The sequence below is a fragment of the Aquila chrysaetos genome, chromosome 3 (assembly GCF_900496995.4).
Source record: "Aquila chrysaetos chrysaetos chromosome 3, bAquChr1.4, whole genome shotgun sequence".
Classification (NCBI taxonomy): domain Eukaryota; kingdom Metazoa; phylum Chordata; class Aves; order Accipitriformes; family Accipitridae; genus Aquila; species Aquila chrysaetos.
This window is the reverse complement of record NC_044006.1, coordinates 10173992-10192242: the sequence shown is the minus strand read 5'-3', so window position 1 is coordinate 10192242 and position 18251 is coordinate 10173992. Positions and strand designations below refer to the sequence as shown.

At 38.4% G+C, this 18251-nt stretch overlaps 1 protein-coding gene across 2 annotated transcripts in view; it reads right to left on the bottom strand.

The window, feature by feature from the left end:
* PREX1 (phosphatidylinositol-3,4,5-trisphosphate dependent Rac exchange factor 1) overlaps positions 1-18251 on the bottom strand; it is a 173598-nt gene that overhangs the window by 39728 nt on the left and 115619 nt on the right. For both annotated transcript variants that reach the window (XM_030009455.2, XM_030009456.2), the window contains exons 11-15: positions 15374-15474; positions 11616-11719; positions 10854-10903; positions 6346-6421; positions 822-894 (exon numbers count right to left, since the gene is read on the bottom strand). In XM_030009455.2, coding sequence (XP_029865315.1) covers positions 822-894; positions 6346-6421; positions 10854-10903; positions 11616-11719; positions 15374-15474 — 404 coding nt within the window. The remainder of the gene's footprint in view (positions 1-821; positions 895-6345; positions 6422-10853; positions 10904-11615; positions 11720-15373; positions 15475-18251) is intronic.

Here is an 18251-nt window from a genome sequence, read left to right as displayed (position 1 = left end):
CAATTTTAAAATCTGAGGAACAACTTCTTCATTCAACTTGTACTTACGCAAAGGAACTCCTTGCCAAAGGACGCTATGAATGCCAAAAGTTTACACGGGCTCAAAACAGATCAAATTCTTTAAAGAAAAACAATTATTCTTACATTCTTATCAAGTACTATGGAAATTCTCTTTTAGTTATTTACAATAATCTGGTCTCAAAAACACTACTCAAAACATGGAGAGCAAATGTTATTTATGACTAAAACTGGATGCTTCATTAGACAAATTACATTTTACTCTTAGGACTTTGTATGTGCTATTTGATACTGATACAGATTTGGTTTGTTTATTTTCCCAGTTTAGTAGCAGCGTCACTGAGGATGGATGATGTCTAACTTGGCAATGTGGCACTTCAGATTTGGAAGCTTCAGAGATCAGCACTGAAGACTGTGCTTGTTGTCCAAGTGGCAAGAACTAGACAATTTTACTTTGTACCTGACATTTCTTGGTGGTATTTCAGGACAGTACTTGGCTTGTGCATTGGTCTGATGGCTCTGAGAGAGATGCAGTGATAAAACATGCCGCTTCTAGCTTGTCTAATCACTTCAGGGCTCATCATAACTATTAGCAAGGGGATTCACTTGGGAAGGTACTAGGCTTAGACATTTTGTGTAAGCTCAAAGACTGCTTTTTAGAAGGACCTGCTGGGATGCCTGTACTTGTAAACACGTCAGCATGTATGGCACAGCCTACAGAAAGGGGATTTTCAGACAGTCAGCTAATCTGACTGAAGTAAGAGCTCCTTTAATTGGCTGTGGGAAGTAATATTGATGCATTACCATGATGCATGAAGCCATTATTGCAGAGTCCAACACCCAGTGCAACAGCTTCCTCCCGAGTCTGACAGTCTCCCTAGAAACAAGACGATAAATATTACATCTCAGACAACTTCCTAAGCTAAATTATTCCCCTTCCCCACTGCATAGCTTGTGGCTCTGAAATTAGCAGGATGCTCTTTGTAGGGAACAATAGCAAGAAATTAAAATAGCTACCCTGTTGCCCAAATCCCATTCATTCCTATATATAGCATCTCTTGCCTCCTACAGGAACTAGGAGGACAAAGACCAGGATTCTGGAAAGTAGTTGTTTAACCCACAAAGGGACGTAATATCACCTCAATGCAAAGACTTTTTATTTGCAATCATAGTGTCAGACTTTAGGACCCATTAGCCACAAACAACAAAACTCATTCTTAGAGAGAGAAGTTGAGAGATCTTATCTATATTCAATCAAAGGGAGTAAACCTAGTGTATGTGAACTCCAAAGGTCAGACTGGTTAAAACTGCAGTGGTATTCTTTTCTTACACAGCAGACCTACGAACAAAGGCTTCAGTTTCTCACCACCTGAAGCCTTGAGCGTAGTATTTCAACACAGATACCAAAGGTGACTTGCAAATTCACAAATTTACCTGAAATGGCAGCGTTAAGTTTTGCATCTCTAATTCAGTTAAATACAAGAAATGCCTAGTTTTCTTTACATATCTGCTAATTTGCAGTCACAAGTGAAGACTTTACAAACATGCTGGTTGTAATTTTTGGGCAGACATAATAGTGCTGGTAAAAATCAGCAGGCACGATTGGTCTTACCCAGATGAAAAACATTGTTAACACTGGTCACTTGATGCAAGATTACCTGCTTCCCAGTCCCCAAACAGGCACAAGAGAACCTGGGATCTGCTATCTCACTAAGAGCAGTTGGTCAGCTCATTCCAGCAGGTAGGGGACCTGCTGCTTTGGCAGAGGAGCAATTTCAGCGTATTACTTTCAGTCCTACTAAATTAGAAACTGTACCCCATACAAGTATTACACCTTCTTCTTTCCCCTCCATCTGGAGAACTAGATATCCTGAAGCTCTAGCAGCCAGTGCAGAGTAGCATACTGACTTTGTTTTAAGCAAGCCAGCTTGCAGACCAAGAGCCTTCTGATCTTGTCAGCAGAACATCAGTCCTACTTCAAGTCCTACTAAGGAGAGCAGTAGCTATTTGCCAGGCAAATACTGGCAAAGAACATTGCTATGGTGTAAAGATACTATTTAAATACAGGATAAAACAGGATCAGCTCTTGCCAATCAGCAGCACTTACTGGCTCTTGTTGAAAAGACTTTCTGAGAGCAAAAAAAAGGCATGACATTTACAAATTAAGAACTAAATACTGTTGACTTGGTAGGAAAAAGACCAAGGCAATTCTGGAGGAACTGCATGATTATGCAATCACACAAGGAAAGCCAAGAAAAGGGCTTTAATAAACCTGAAGTTTAACTTTTACTATAAACTAATTCCAAGTCTTCGTAAGTCTTTCCTCATGTTCAACATCCTGTCATGCAACAATTCTCAACACTCACTTTGTGTTACTTTATGGGATAAATGGGTAGTTTATTTTACAGAGGCTGGGACTTAAAAATCTAATTTATTCTTTCAACTGTAAATAAACTAGAAGAGAAATGCCTTCTAATATTACTCTCTTAACCTTTAAGGGATCTACTTTTGTTTTAGGTAACAAAATCTTTGTGTAGGAAGGCTCTAAACCAGACTTGGCTACTTCTGATGATGTTAATTGGCCTCAAAACATTCTCCTAGCAAAACAGCATTCTCTAATTATAAAATATAACTTAAAATAGATCATTTCAGCTCACCTGTAAGTACTTCTAAATGTTATGTAGCAATTTGTCCAAAGACAGTGAAAGCAGTAACAAAAGTCTTAAGAAAAAAGAACTGCTTACAATCAACAATCTTGACAGAACGCATCTCATAACTTTTTCATACAGAAATTGGATATGAAACTAGGTACACTAGTTTTGACAAGATAATTTATGTTTACTCAAATACAATCACTGATTTTGAGTCAGCAGAGTAACAGAAACAGTTTATAGTCAGTACCATAGTGAAGAAACATGTCCAGAGCACACTACTATTATTACTATTACTACTGCCACCATTACTATTATTATTATTATTGTTGTCTAGTTCTGGTAAGGATATGATGTCTACAGCCCTAATCATGGTCCATGGCTGATTGGTTTGAGATGCATAAGCCCAGAAATTAAGATGGTCTCTGACCTAGATTGTTTACAACCCACATGTAGGAGAAAAGAAAGCAGATGAACACAGGTAAGTTAAGAACAGCAACCAAACCGCTTTTAAATATTTTGTTGATATCATGGAAAAGAACAGTTTAAGATTATGAAGGGCTCCTTCCAAGTGGGAAGGAAGCCTAAGTCAATGCAATGCACAGAGGTGCAATATATGTACTGCAATAAAAAGAAGGAATGGATGGATGGATGGATAGATGGAAAGAGATAAGAGACATGCTGGAGCAAAAGACCTAAAGAATCTTACTAGCAGGTTTCTACTTTGCATCTGTCCCTTCATTTCCATTCTACATTTCATAAAATTGCCATTTTAAGTTTTAGACTTAGGACTGAGGATTCTATTGGTAGTATTTTATCACAGATAATTTCTGGAGGTCTGGATATAAATCTTCAGCCAGATGACCAAAGTACTGTTTTTGTGACAGTGCAGTCTTTTAGCGCACCCTCAGTAGCACCCAAGACTGTGAAATACAAGAGTTCTGACATTTGTGAGGTCTGTGTTTCTCTTTGTTCTCAGCCTACTGGCAGTGGGAGAAAGATTAGTTTGTAAAATGAAGTTGAGAGGGTCCAGAATCAATGAAAGAATGGACCCCTTCCCTTCAAGGATTACCTCTAAATATATGTAGAGACTATAACATAATTCACAGACACTTTCAGTCTAAATCCATTGATATGGATCAGATATTTCTCCTTTCAGGCTCTGACTGCTGAAACCATTTCTGTTACATTAAAAAGGTCACTAAAGTAATAACTACAGAGAACTCTAATACAGCATTATGTTTTCCAGGATTTGACTTTTTGCCTCTAGAAGAGGCATAAACACTTCCACCTCCAATGAGCACTTATGCTCATATGTGATTCTCTCCACCATCATACTTAATGCTTTATTTTAGTGTTTCATGCACAGTTCACCTAAGACATACTATGGGGATAACTGCAATAGGATCCAGCTATTGTGAAGAGCTATAAACAATAAAAAGACATCAAGCAAATTCAGCATCAAATCTCCAAGTGACTAGGAAATCCCTTGACCATCCTCCCTCTCATGCAAAAGCTCCCTCATAGTGAATAATCTGTGCTAGCATATCACAGGGCACTTTATTAATAAACCTGATAGTCAGAGATGCTCAGCTCCTGCAGACCCCTGATATCTACAGAGCCACAAATGCACTGCACATCTAAAAACACAGCTCTTACTGCCTATCCAGTCCCAGACTCTGAGTGCATACAATACATAAGGGATAACAACATACATCACATTTAAATACAACTGTTCAAATATACACAAGTTTAAGCCTCGCTGAGGACCCAAATTATCTCTTGTTGGAAGTATAATAGCCACAAATTCCAGGTAGGAGGACCAGAGTATGAAATACAATTGACACCATTTCTTTGATTATAAAAAAAGTTCTTACTCTTTTGCTCTGTTCAGTCTTATGAATATTTGTAAAGGTCAAGGAAATGAAAAGCAGTTTTCTTATTAGGGAGGGCTCCTACTGGCATTTATAGTCTAAATTGCAAACAGAAATGAGAGAGACTGTCCTTCAAGACAGTCATCCCTTTGTCAATAAATCTAACAGAAACAATAGTCCTCACTTTCTTTGTGCACCACTGCTAAAATAAAATCATCATGCAAATTGATTGTCAGAAACATAAATAAATATATCCCAGCATTTTTGTGTAACAGGTAGTTATGAGATCAGACACCATCACCAAGATTTTCAAGAAGAGATGCCTAAAGTTAAAATGAAAAGTAGATATTTGAGCAGTTAATAAATGCACTACTCTGCAAAAGGCTGAGTATTCATTAGCTCCCACTAAAATATGTTGTTAGCTAATATGGCCAAAGTATGAATGGTTGCTAAAAAATAGTTCAATCTAGTATGAAAACTCCAAGCAAACCCCTATGAAAATTACTATTTGTAAGGATCTACGAGCAAAGATTAATTTAGCCACATAGAGAGGAATTAATCTAAGTCATAGACAGTGATTTAAATGTTTAACAATGTTCCCCTTTAACTGAGCACAGAAGAAATTTCCCTCATCTTTGCATCTGTATACATATACATAAGCACATATATACAAAATAAAAATTACAGAGTATTCTGTATCTCCATATCTGGCTTTAGTACATTCTAGTTCAATCTTAATGTAAAGTTCAGTAAACAGGAGAACTAACAGCCACATTAACCTACCACAATGAAGAAAAAATGGGAAAGAAATGAGCTACCTTTTCCAGACCAAGAGCTGATGTTTTACTTTGCTGAGTCTTTTTACTGCCCACAGCTCTGTGATTAACTATTATATTGGCCAGATTAGTCTGATTACATCTCTCTTCTTTGGCCAAAGCAGACTTTTCCCCCCGCCTCAGCTTTCCATAAAGAAGACACAGTTAAATCACATGTAACTGATACGACAACCAGTACTAATATCCTTGCTCTCCTCTATGCTCTTAACAGGAAAACAATTGACTACTCCCTTCTCATTCAGTTATTTGGCACAGAACAACACTAAATCATACCAATCTTATTAATGTAGGAGGATGTCAAATGCAATTGCAGGAAACATTTCTGAAGGACAACATCGCTGGTTGTCAGAGGTCTGATTCTCATTCAAACTAGCCTCCCTTTATGTCATTTTGGCAGTACAGGAGTTAGGGTGACTGTGAATCAGACCATCGTTTAAGACAAAACCAGAATGTGCAGTTGACTCTATAATGGTGAGCAACATGGCACACTCTCCCTCTAGGTTGCTTTAGAATATCACAGCTAAATTTTTAATTTCCCAAGCCACAAGCTCTTCTCTGCAATTACAAGGCAAATGTGGGGCAACTACAATTTCTAAGGACAACAGTGCAGTTGTTGGTGTAAAACTCTAGATTCATTTTTCAATAAAACTGTACCACACCTATACTAAATGAGATCAAAATTGCTTTAAATGTCTTCCAAATATCACAAGAAATAGAAAAGATCCCCAACAACAGCCAGTTCACCATCCTAGGGCTAACAAAGAACTTTCTTCCTCCTTATGCTGCCAAATAACAAGTTTTCACCAAATGAACAATAACAGAGAGCATAAGATTATAAATTCAAAGAATCAGAATATATTTAATTATGTTGTAATATTCTCTAGATAAATGTGTTTTATTTACTTTTAAAGGGAACTGAAAAATTAAGCTCCTTGTCAACAACAGTATTATCTTAAAATTTTCTTACCTGTGCAATAAGCCAATCCACTAGTTTACTTGCAGGGATTACTGATTTGTAGGTCTTTAGGTGGTAGTCACGGTCTCTAATTAAGAGAGAGTTCAGGGAAAATCAGAAAAAAAAGGTAAACATTTCTTTTACACTGTAAACCTACATATACTATTGTGACCTACTATTATTGAGGAAGGAAGAATTATAAATGGGGTAAAAAATGAGACTCCCAGCTACAAATGAATAAGACAAAGAATAAGAAACAGATATCCTTTTTCTCTAGAAGAAAGAACTAGTTTTTAAACTTTTCTAACAACTTGAATTAGGGAGATATTTCAGATCAATACAGAGCAGTGTTATTTCAAATTTCTCTCCATGTTGCTTCAAGCCATCTTCAGTGAGCTCATATTCCTGCCAGAGGCACCCAGGACATTCTTTTCACAGATATACTGAGCTGCTGCTTTAACTCAGGTTAGAATATTGCCACCATCAGTTCTGTTGAAAATCACATCCTTCTGGCTGGAAGTCATCTTCTAATTTCCATCCTAAATCCATTCATGTCCAGTTTACATTTATCGGCTCACAGCCAGCCCCATCTATAAGCTTAAATATTTCTTCTCTAGTGTTCACCCATCAATGTATTCATAGTGACCCTACATATTCCCTCTGTGCCCCCTTTTTGTTAGGCTCACTGAATTAAGCACCTTTTAGCCTAGTCTGTCAAGAGAGATGTTCCCAGTTCTCCAAACCTGTTCAGATTTTACTTCCTTTAGCAAAATATCACAGAGTAGCCAGATACAAATAGAGTATACAGTGTTCCTTTATGGCATTAGATATTTTCAGCCATTGTAAATTAAAAAAAAAAAAAAAAAAAAAAAAAAAGAAGTGTTGTATTTAGGTCTTGTAACACAACTTGCACCATCTCACACACAGCCCTTGTAGAGAGCAGCACTGTTCCTGAAATAAGGAAAAGAAACCCTATTGTAACTTGCTGCTTTTTTTGCAGTTTTCTTCCATTCCTCTTCTCAGAGCCATGGAGATAATTGATGTTTTTAGTCTTTCATAAAATACTTCTAAAGAATTTTGATACAAATATAAGAGGACTATGTGACTCAGGACATTGGGCTCTAACACCTTTCACCTCCAGGTCACTGGATTTAATCCAGTTCATGAAAGAATGAAAAGCTCTTTCCATTTTAAGGCTGTTTACTGGCCCCTGTGAAACAAGTTCTGTGGTCTTGATCCAGTTCCTAGTTCCACATCACAAAAGGCATTACCACAATTAATTTGCATTAATTGGCTCCCTCTTGTTGAGAGTCTCAGTAGAGAGGCCAAATGCTGAATGGGCTATGAAGAATTAATTCCTCTCTCACCCTTGGAGGTGGTCCTTCTATTTCAAGCTTGAGGTCCACTGGCATGACTGTGGAAGGAAACTTTCACAGCCACTGTGACTGTTTTACAGTCCGGATGTATCTATACAGCAGCTCAAGAGAAGACTTTATTCTTCAGTTCTGTCAAATCAGCCTCTTTCATTAGCACCACCCTATTTGATATTTCCTTTTTTCTAAAAATCTAACATGAAACCACCATCTAAAATTCATCCTACTCATGTTCCTTTTACTAATCATCTACAGATACAAACATGTTGTGACTGGCTTTTTTAAATAAATGCAGCAGAAACGCCTGCGTGTTTGCAGAATGCAGGGTGTGAGAAATTAGAAAGGGAAGCAGGACTTTCAGAACTTGGAAAAAAAAACCCCAACCAACCAACAACAACAACAACAACAACATAACAGCTTTTCCAGAAATATGTGTCCTCAGAACAAAAGCTTTCCTCATAGTGCTTACACACATTTTTCGACTTGTCTTCCAGTAATGTGCTAAACCCAGCACAAAGCTGTGGGAGTTTTCTGGGTAGTTTCCCCCCCCCGACCCCCCGCCCTTATCTTGAAAAAATGTGCTTTTGAAATGTTGGAATAATAAAGGAAAACATTAAAATATTGAGTACTAATGAGTAGGGGTTTCCAGACTGTGAGAAGCAACTCCCAACATTTTCATATAGATGCTGACATACATAGAGCTACAGTTTTGAATAAGCTGGCATCAGGATCTTGGTCCAAAGCCCAGTCTTTCACTGCTTGTAGTTAAATGCTTGTCAGGGTGAATATTTCAACACTAGTTCACTGACTTTTCCTCCATTTAAATCTAGCCTGAACAGGAGTAGAGCATGAATTGTAGAATATTATCCAGAACCATGAGCTGCAGGTGAATAGTCAAATATAGATGTGGAAACCATTGAAATTTTGGCAGAAACTTGCTGCCCTACAGAAACTACAGGAATGTAATGTTCTTCACAGGGTCTAGCCCGTCTACTCACTGAAGTATTGTCCATCACATATGCAAGTGGGACCAAGTTCTCCCACCCTCACAACTTCCCTGAAGTAGATCAGAGACATATTCAGAACCTTCTCTACATCTAAGATTTTTCAAAATGTTTTACTTTTTACGTATCAACCCCCAAAGAAATATTCTTTGTTTCCAGTGGGGTATATCATCTTGCCCTCAAAGTACATCAGTGTCGGAGTTTACTTAAAGAAAATTATAAAGGCAACTCCCAGGTTTCCAGGGAAGACAACTAAGCAAAATTAGGTCCCAAGGTTGTCAATGAAATAATTGAATTTTGAGATTTACGATTCTTCCAGATCCTCTTGGCACATGCACCTGCTACTCCAAGCAGCTTTGCCAATTTTCTAGAAGGAAGGTTGCACCAGAAAAGTAGGCCTCACCAATCTTGCTAGCATGATTGCAGGGATCAGCAATCTGAAGATGGCAGATAAAGCAGTGGTCCAAAGGCACAGCAGAAAGTAATAGGCTTTGCACAACTAACTTGGCTAAAAGCTAGCTCCTTTAGGCTAACATTAGGCTTGTCAGAGGCAAAAAGACATGATAAGAAGACATGAAAGGATGACAGCCTAGGAGATTCAGTTTTCTAACAGGGAGATAAAAGGAAGAATGAGTAGGAAAGAGAATGGCAGGAAGAAGAGCCTAAACATACTGAGAACATTAAGTCTATCCAGAAGGATCCTAAGATTTCCGAGAGTCTGCTATTTTTCACTAGTCATATACAATTTAGATTCATGCTGTCACTAACACAGATTAACCCTGATATTAGAAGATTCTCCAGCTGGGATTCTATTACAAAAATAGAACATTGATAAAACACCACAAGACAGGCCTATGGTAGTTATTTTCTCCTTGTTGATTCCCTCAAGCATAAGACTACATCCCTTTCAGTTTGTGGGTACCCTGAGGTCAGTGAAGTTTTTTTAAGCTTCACTTACCATTACTCCTACTCTGCATGTGAATTGCCATCTTAAGAGGTGAAATGTGTATGTGCAAATACACACATGCATATACATAACCATTTTGCCTACCAAGGGCTGCATCATGCTTTCCTGCTCTCTCCATACCCCTTAGGCTGACTGAAATCTATACTATTGTAGAACAGCTATTCTGGGAAAAAAACCCCCAGAGATCTAACTAAGCAAATTTATGACTGATGAACTGTAACTATCTTTGCAGCTCCTTTTAACATGCCAATGGCATCTCTCAGTGAAACATCTGTTGTACAACTCAGGGACAGTTGTACAACAGATTTTAACAAGAGGTTAGTTTTGTTGAATTTGGGACTCCAGCCATGCCCACCAGAGGTTTTTTTCTTCCTCATCAGTTTTTTGTATGTAAAAATGAAGTTCTCCTAAGTGAAAATGCCTGATTTTCAATCATAAACACCTTAACACAACACCTACATGCTTCACAGTGGTTTCCATTATAGGCCAGAAATGTTCATCTGATGTCACAGTAAGCGAACAACATCTGAAAATCATCTCCTGGGATCTGGGAAGAGCGTTAACTAGCGCTTGCAGATTATCTCAATTCTTTAGCATTTATTATTACAGAGCCAAGTTCTGAACATTCCACCCAAAATTTTCAGGGTTTTTTCAAATTACAGCTTCAGGTGTTGTTCCACTTCAGATTGGGTTTTGTTTGTTTAGGGTGCTTTGAATGAAAGAATCCTAGCATCACATTGGAATCTGTTTATATCACTTTAGCATCTGTTTACATTTTCTATAACCCAAATAATACAGCAGCTACAATCACACCACACAATCTGCCCTGAATTAGTACTCACTTGTTAATCACACCCACTTTAACTCACAGAAAATGCCAGAGTAAACAAATAAACTTGTGTCACACTAACAGCTCGCATGAACTGATAGAGGAAGCAAATGTCAGGAAGACACTAACATTAGCCTTTCTAGTCTCCCAGAACCCAGTTCCAACATCCTCCAGCAGAAGTACAACTACAGATCTAAACTGTGGAGATAGAAGGGTAATAAAAGAGCTGAGAAAATGCAGAAAATTACTGTTTTATAATAAGAAAGAAGAAAGATTTCAATAGTAACATGTCATCCTTTTAACAAAGCCAGATAATATATACAAGAGGATCATGAAGGTGAACTTACTTTACCACTGGAGTATATAGGCAGTGTAGTCGGCAGTAGAGCCTTACACCCTGAAGAAGGAAAAATAAATGGTATTATCAGTTTTTTTCCTTTTCAGAGAAACACTTGACTAGTTAAAGCTAGCAAAACCTGGACATTGACATCTCTACTCAGCTGGAATTATCTATTGATTAACTGTTTTTCAGAACAGTTCCCTTATCTTCTCTGTCAAACATTTTTTCTTCTTTTCCTGCCTCCAGAAGCCAAAAAATCTGTTCTTTTATCTCTAATCACCTCCATTCCAACAATTTCTCCATTAATCCCTCCTCACAATTAACCCACGAACTGATGTCCATAAGAAGAAATCCAATTTATTAAAAGGTATACGGGCAGATACGGGATCAACAGAACTCATTTGACATACAATTATCAGGAACAGCAGTTAAATATTGATCTCTTCTATCTCCCTGAACCATAACGTCCAGATTTTCAACAGACATGCTGTATTATGGCCTACTGTTTTCTTTTAAGACCTTTCATTACCATATTAGGATTGTAATCAGCAGTCTTGGGCGCAGCCACAACTGTATTGTTATTTACTGCTAAGCTCTGCTTCCTCCTCCCTAGAGTGAATGTCTCCTATGGCATTAGGATGGATAGCTTAATACAACAAAGATAAACAGCATTAGAGATCTCCTATACAACAGGTCAATGACATTCAGAGGCAGAGCAAACTCTTTTGCTGCAAATCACAAGGTTCCAACTAAGAATGATAATACAAACCTTGGACATGATGTCTTCCAACTCACTTCTTGGCTTGTACGTTCCATCATCATAGCGAAATCTGTACATCACCTGCTCATTCTTAAACTGATGCTTATCTGAAACTAAAACAACAGTATGATAATTAAAATTAGTCTTTTCTCCCCTGCCATGTTCTTCATAGGCCAGTTGGTATGTCTACACCTAAGTATTTGCTGGTATCTATCATTTTCTGAAGAGAGGACTCAGCTCTTCAAATTTCCCCTTATTGTGTATATACATGCTTATGTGCACTTCTGAACAGCTCCACCAACAAAAGCAGTTTTCTAAAATACTGCAGCTCAAATAAAATTGAAAGTTCTTCTTTTTACACCAGGTTCAATATATGTAAGGCTTTGGAAACAGTCCTAGTGAAGGCAAATAGGACCATTTGACATTTTTCAGTAAGTTTTGAACAAGGTACCTGCAAATTCCCACAACAGTTACCACAGCGCTAAAGTCATTCTTGCAGTTGCCCAATGTTCCACAACTCCAAAAGCAGAAGCATGCTGGTGGAAGAAGCTACAGCTGTTAGAGGTATTCTTCTACCATGGTTCTTGTATTTACTAGTGAGTTCCTTCTAAAAATTAGTATTTTTGAGAGACTGCTTTTTCACCCAGAGTAGCTATTCCACAGTAGGGCAGTTAAAATCTTATCGGGTAATGCTATATACTGATAGGCTTTAAAGGCAAGAACACAAAAGATGTTTCAGTGTCATAAGGACCCATTTCAAAAGAAGCATAGGCCAAAATCAGAAAAGAGTTGAAAACCATACCCAGTTTCAAACAGATTTATCCAATGCACCAGATTGGAAGAGGGTTGAAGTCTATATCCAATTATATGTAGGTTTATCCTGTCTCTATTCCAAGGTAACCTATTTCAATAGAACATGGAGGTAGGAAACCCTTATACTGAGGATAGTAATTTAGTAACTAGTAGAAATTATTTGTTTCACTGATTAGTAAATAAGTGGTAATTATAAATAAAAAGTGCCAATGACTATTCAAATTCAAAATAAGTAATAAAGTATCTTCCAGATTTTACAGTATGTAGTATAGAAATGCCATTGTTCACAGCTTAATTTAAAGGAGACCAGTTACAACTATGTAGAGAAGGAGGAGGAAATCCAGAGAAGAGCAACCAAAGCAGACAGCAGATAAGGTGGGGTAGTTTAGTCAATGTAGTCTTTCCTGCCTTTGCCAATGTAACAAAACCAAGGCCAGACCTTTGTGCTGGAGCACCCTTGAATATTTTGGATGCAGTATTTGATAGCATAGGCACAGCATTTGATGAACTGAGAGAAAACATGGATTTACACTATTTAAGATGCATCTTAGCCTGAGTTTGATTAACCTGAGAAAACTGATTGCACTGGATGACTAAAGACAATTAAACTCAGTTAGGCAGACTCAGAAGTACCAGGACTCAGTTTGAGATTTAGTCTGCCCGTTGCAGAGTGGGCGGGATAATTGTTCAGAAGACAGAGACCAGAAATTCTTAAGACTTTCCCTCATTACATAGGACATCCTGGTCTTTAATTAAGATTCCTGCTTTTGGTGATATTTTTCCTTAATTTCACAGAATAAAATAGAATTTTGCAGGATCTGGTGTATATCCTTTTGTATACAGTGGAATCTCTAAGCTGCATAAGCTATTGTCTTCTTTGAGTGTCTGTATGCTCTGGATTTTGTATTTCTAAATCCAATCGAGAATCAAAACTGCAGAAAGCGTCTTTTGTGTCTGGCACACAGCAGATCAGGTTCTGATCACTTCTGCTCTCTGTGACAGGTACCAGCACTTCCACATCAGCAGCCCCAGATAAAATAGCCAGAATTAAAGGAGATACAGAGGAAAATGAGTGATAAAACACACAGAGCTCAGCATTTAGCAATCTTCTATGGCTCTGCTTCTCAGGCAGGCTAAGAGAGAGATCAGCAGTTTTCACCTGACAGTAATGTTATGCCAAGTGAAAACAAAAGATTAAAGATATTGCCTAATGTAGAATAGGGGTAAGGGTGTTGTTATGGTGCTTAAGTTTTAAGTTCTTGCTACGTTAGGAGACACATAATGGGATACTTTCATGTTTAATGATTTATCAAAATCTCAAGGGATATTTCCTTCAGTAAATGCAGCATTGCAAATACCTTCCAATGTCTAGCAATAACTGTCATTGGAGACACTAACATCAGGAACTCTAACTACGGGCAACATTAAAACCAAACTGGATGCCTCTTACTCGCAGGGCATTTGAATAAGGGGAACAGTAGATGTAACAGCACAACTTTCTTTGAGCTGTAAATGTGTTTAGAGAAAAAGGACACTGCTGAAAGTGTCAAAGCATGAAGTTATGGCAAGGTAAACAGTCATCATGAAATAAAAAGTCTCAGTAGAGCTTTTTGCACCAACAGTGCAAGTGTACACATGCAGAATGTAGGCAAGTAAGGGTGTGAGCACAAAAGAGCACTCTTCATCCAAAGGGGGATCCCTACACGTTAGAGCCAGAGTGTTTCAGTTCTCCAAAGCCACAGTTAGGGCCAAGTACTCTAAAGTGTTTAGAGCTTTTGAGCTCATGCTCAAAGCCCTTCAAAGTCTGAATGTGCCATGCCTGAAAGTACGTCTTGGTACCTGGAGGTAGAAGTTTATGTACATGAAGAATTATGGTACTGCTCATATTAGATTTCTCTATGTGTTAATTAAAAGAAGATAACAGACATCGTTTCTTAACAGTGTTGTTGTCACCTGAAAGATAAGTTTGTGGAGCTGAGTTACCAAGAGGTTAAAGCAAGACTAGTCTAATTAAATGGCTCCCCTATTCAAATTGGTTTCCAATTTTGTATGGAAATGTAGACCACTGATGACTTAAGACCTATATACCGTATTCCTTTGATGTGCATTTTGCAGCTAAACTCACCTGAATGTTGGAATTGGGGCATTTGCTGTTTAACTAGAATAGGACTACGTTGCTCTGTTTGCATAACGCAATACGAAAACAATAGGAAACAGCAGGACAAATCTGGATTTAAAGGACATCATCTGCAGAAAGACTTTATTTTAGTAGAAATGCAGATTGCAGAGAGAATTTTCAAACAAGCATCTTGTACTACTTTGGTCATGCAGTGCTTCTGTATGCACTATCCTACTCTTCTAAAATACCCCTCATCACAACACTTCAAGGTCAACTGCTGGGTGTGATGAAGAAATATGGTGCATCACTATTTTAAAGAGAGACATTCCTGCCAAATGAGCTAGAAAGAACAAATCCCACAACAAACCCTCCATCATCTCTTTTCTTTACAACAAGCAGTCTCATTAGAAAGAATGACCCATCGTCTGTAGGCCTTCACTCTGTTTGTACCTGTGCTCCATTCTAAAAGAGCACTGCTCAACTATCCTCTGTACTGCTGATGTCTCATATGGAAAGCTGTATTTATTGATCATTACAGATTTTCAAACACACACAGTACAAAGGAATATACACCTGATATAGTCCGCAACAAAGATGTTGCAGAGAAATCAAGCAACTGCAGGCATTAACACTTCCAGGATACCCAACAAGTCCTGTTTTCATGACGTAAATTTGCCCACTCATTAATCCCAAAAGTCATTAAACATTTTGAGGATTTGATAGTATGGTACAGGGAAGTATTTGAACATCATGTTAACAGCTACAGTCAGTTTTCCACATTCATTTCCAGGGCATCACTGAAATCTGACATCTCTTTATGGCATGGAGCACTCACCATGATGAATGATTCCATTTTCCAATAGCGCCTGTCCCAGGTTGACCCCTTCCTCTGGTTTGCTTATCTCTCCAATCTCTGTGAGCCATGATACAAACTCACTGCAAAGGGAAGCAGAACAGAAACAAAGCTTTTTCACTCTGAATATAAGCAGATACATGCCTCTGCAAGTCATCAGCCAACCACAGGAGACTTTCTCCTTAAAGTGTGAAAATTGTTTGATGAGACAATACCTCTATTAGGTGGCTCAATTTCCTTCATTTCTGGAGGAAATGCTCAGCAGAAGATCCAGATCTCCTATCCGTGACTTTTCCCACCATTCCCCTAGCTCATCATAATTAGCATATACAAAAAAGGAAAGAATTGGCTGGATCTACAAAGATGCTGCAAATCCTTATTTTATTGAGCAATCCAGACATCCAAGGAGGAAAAGCAAAGCAAGATTAACTGATGGCCTTAAAACCAAGTTGGACAGTAGAGAAAACAGCTACATCTATCCCTCCAAGCAGCGTTTGTGGTCTGACAGTTACATATGCTTACCTTTCTTCACTGGGTCTGGTTTCTGTGTCATGTCCCCCCCACCTCCCCCCAGTGGTGTAATTGCATTGGCTTTAATGGAATCACAGTAGGACTTAAGACAGAAGATTCAACCTAATGAATTCAAGCACACAGCAGTCAGAGAGAGCACAAGTCCCACTGACAGGTTAATTTAAGGTCATTTACTGGAATTGGTGCCTGGCAGATACATAAGTGATGCTTCTAATTTATAGACAAAAGGTGCTAAGTCTGCCTGCTCATGCAGCACAAAACAAAATCTCTCTCTGGTGAGGGGCAGAGCTGCACATATGGGCAGAATAAAAGCCAAAAATGGATAGATATGTAGGATATTACTCAATTAGAAACAGTAAGTACAGAAAAACGGACATTGCAAGCCTGACGAATAGAGCACTGCCAAAGCCCTAGGGGGCTGAGCTGTTTGCCAGGTTAATTAGTGATTATACTAGAAATGTGTTAAATTCATAGGAAAGAACAAAAGGAATATATGAAAGCAGAGTGACATATGGGAAACCTGAGTTCAATAAACCACTTGGGTGCTTGCCAACATGCAGAGGTTTGCTGCTTATCAACACCAGTATCCATGCCTCCACTTGTGGGTTCAAAATGAAGTATTTTTAGTCTCTTCATGTTTATCAGAGCTGACTCATCTAAGCTGTAGGTAGTATTTGATTTTGCCTTTAGAATAACAACGTCAGTACTGAAAACTTCAGTTTGCTGAGGGGCTACTCTGTAACTGTCATAATGTAGAAAAAGCAGGAGAATCTATTCAAGTATGCCAGGGGAATCCCATGGAAACCAGTAGAGTTTTGTAAAACTCCTAAAGCCAGAGTACTGTAGTGATGAGTCAGACTCTCTATCTCCTAAGGAGAGCTCATTCTCAATTTCCCAGTGATTCTCAACTGTTTCTAAAAGTACTTAAAAGCTGAAACAGAATATAAACTGCAGAGGGAGGAAAAGTAAGAATGATCCTCCACACTCATTACTGAGAATACAAGACACACTCTGTGGAGTGTCCCATCACAGACATGCAGGCCAATGGCTCTAATCATGTTAAGTACCCAGGGTAGATGCCCAGCTGCTATACATTTTTCCATCAAGCGCAATGGGTCTATGGCAGTTTACAGCACTTAAACAGTTGCCCAAAACTTCAGGGGAACACCGCTACCCTGTTAGCTTTCCTGCTTCTTTTATTTGGAACTGTGTCCCTGGAGTTTATTTGGATTGTAAAGGTAAGGCAGTCTTCTGAAAGTTTGAAATTGCAAGCTGAAAAAGGAAAATAACTGAACGCTACTCTCACAGCCCTGAAGCTTCAGAACCTTGGGATGGTTTTCTTAAGAGCTACTTTAAGACTTCTGTGGCATTTGATTCATAAGCAAAATCAGTTATCATTTGCTCTGAAGGCTTTATAAGCACTGAAAGTGCATGATCCAGAAACATTCCAAGAGGTTTTTTAGGTATATGCTGGACTGTTGTTAAAAAAGCATCAACCCAAAAAGTGGATGACAAAGCTTGATTTGTTTCCTCATCTTGTCCTAAGCAGTTCTCCAGTACAACTGTGCTGCCATGCTCAGTTCTCATCTGGCATGCAAGTCAGGACACCATCTCCCAACTATACCTCTGAAATTAAGGGACTTAGAACAGCTGGGTTTCTATTCAAGAAATACACAGGAAAATCCAACCCATCTAGGTTTGTGCAATCTGATCAGATATGTTTGGAGTCTACTGAGGTTAATAGATCCTCTCTATTACAAGTTCAATACAGTTCAAGGTTTTGCAATCAGTTTAGTGCAGTGCTGAAAAGAAGCATGGCAAGAATAACAGTTACGCATATTGGTACCAACACACATCTTTCCCACTGTATCACTAGTCACATGCCTAAATGCCAGTACACCTGAGGAGTGGTTAGCAAAATGGATTTGCACTCAAGCAAGTCAGTTGCTGAAGTTCAGTTCAATAAACAGCCTTATAAATAAATGCATGTGATTTCTGAAGATATTAGGATTAATTCATGCTTTTTTTTCCTGCAAACACATTTTATCTCTTGAATTATTAGATGTTATCTGATATCCAAAGACCAAGAGAAAAATTATTTTTTGTGGCCTTAGTGTTACTCTTAGCTGCATGTAGCAGAAAACCACTAAGTACATGTCAGCACAGTTATTAGTGACTCCCGTAGTCAGGAATATCTGAAAAAATGAATATGTCACAGCTAATATGCATTATTCAGGGGAAGCCCCAGGAATGATACCAAAAGTCTGCAAGCCATGACCGGATTGTACTGATTGAATTGCACTCAACTGAGTTGCCCAGGACTGGACCA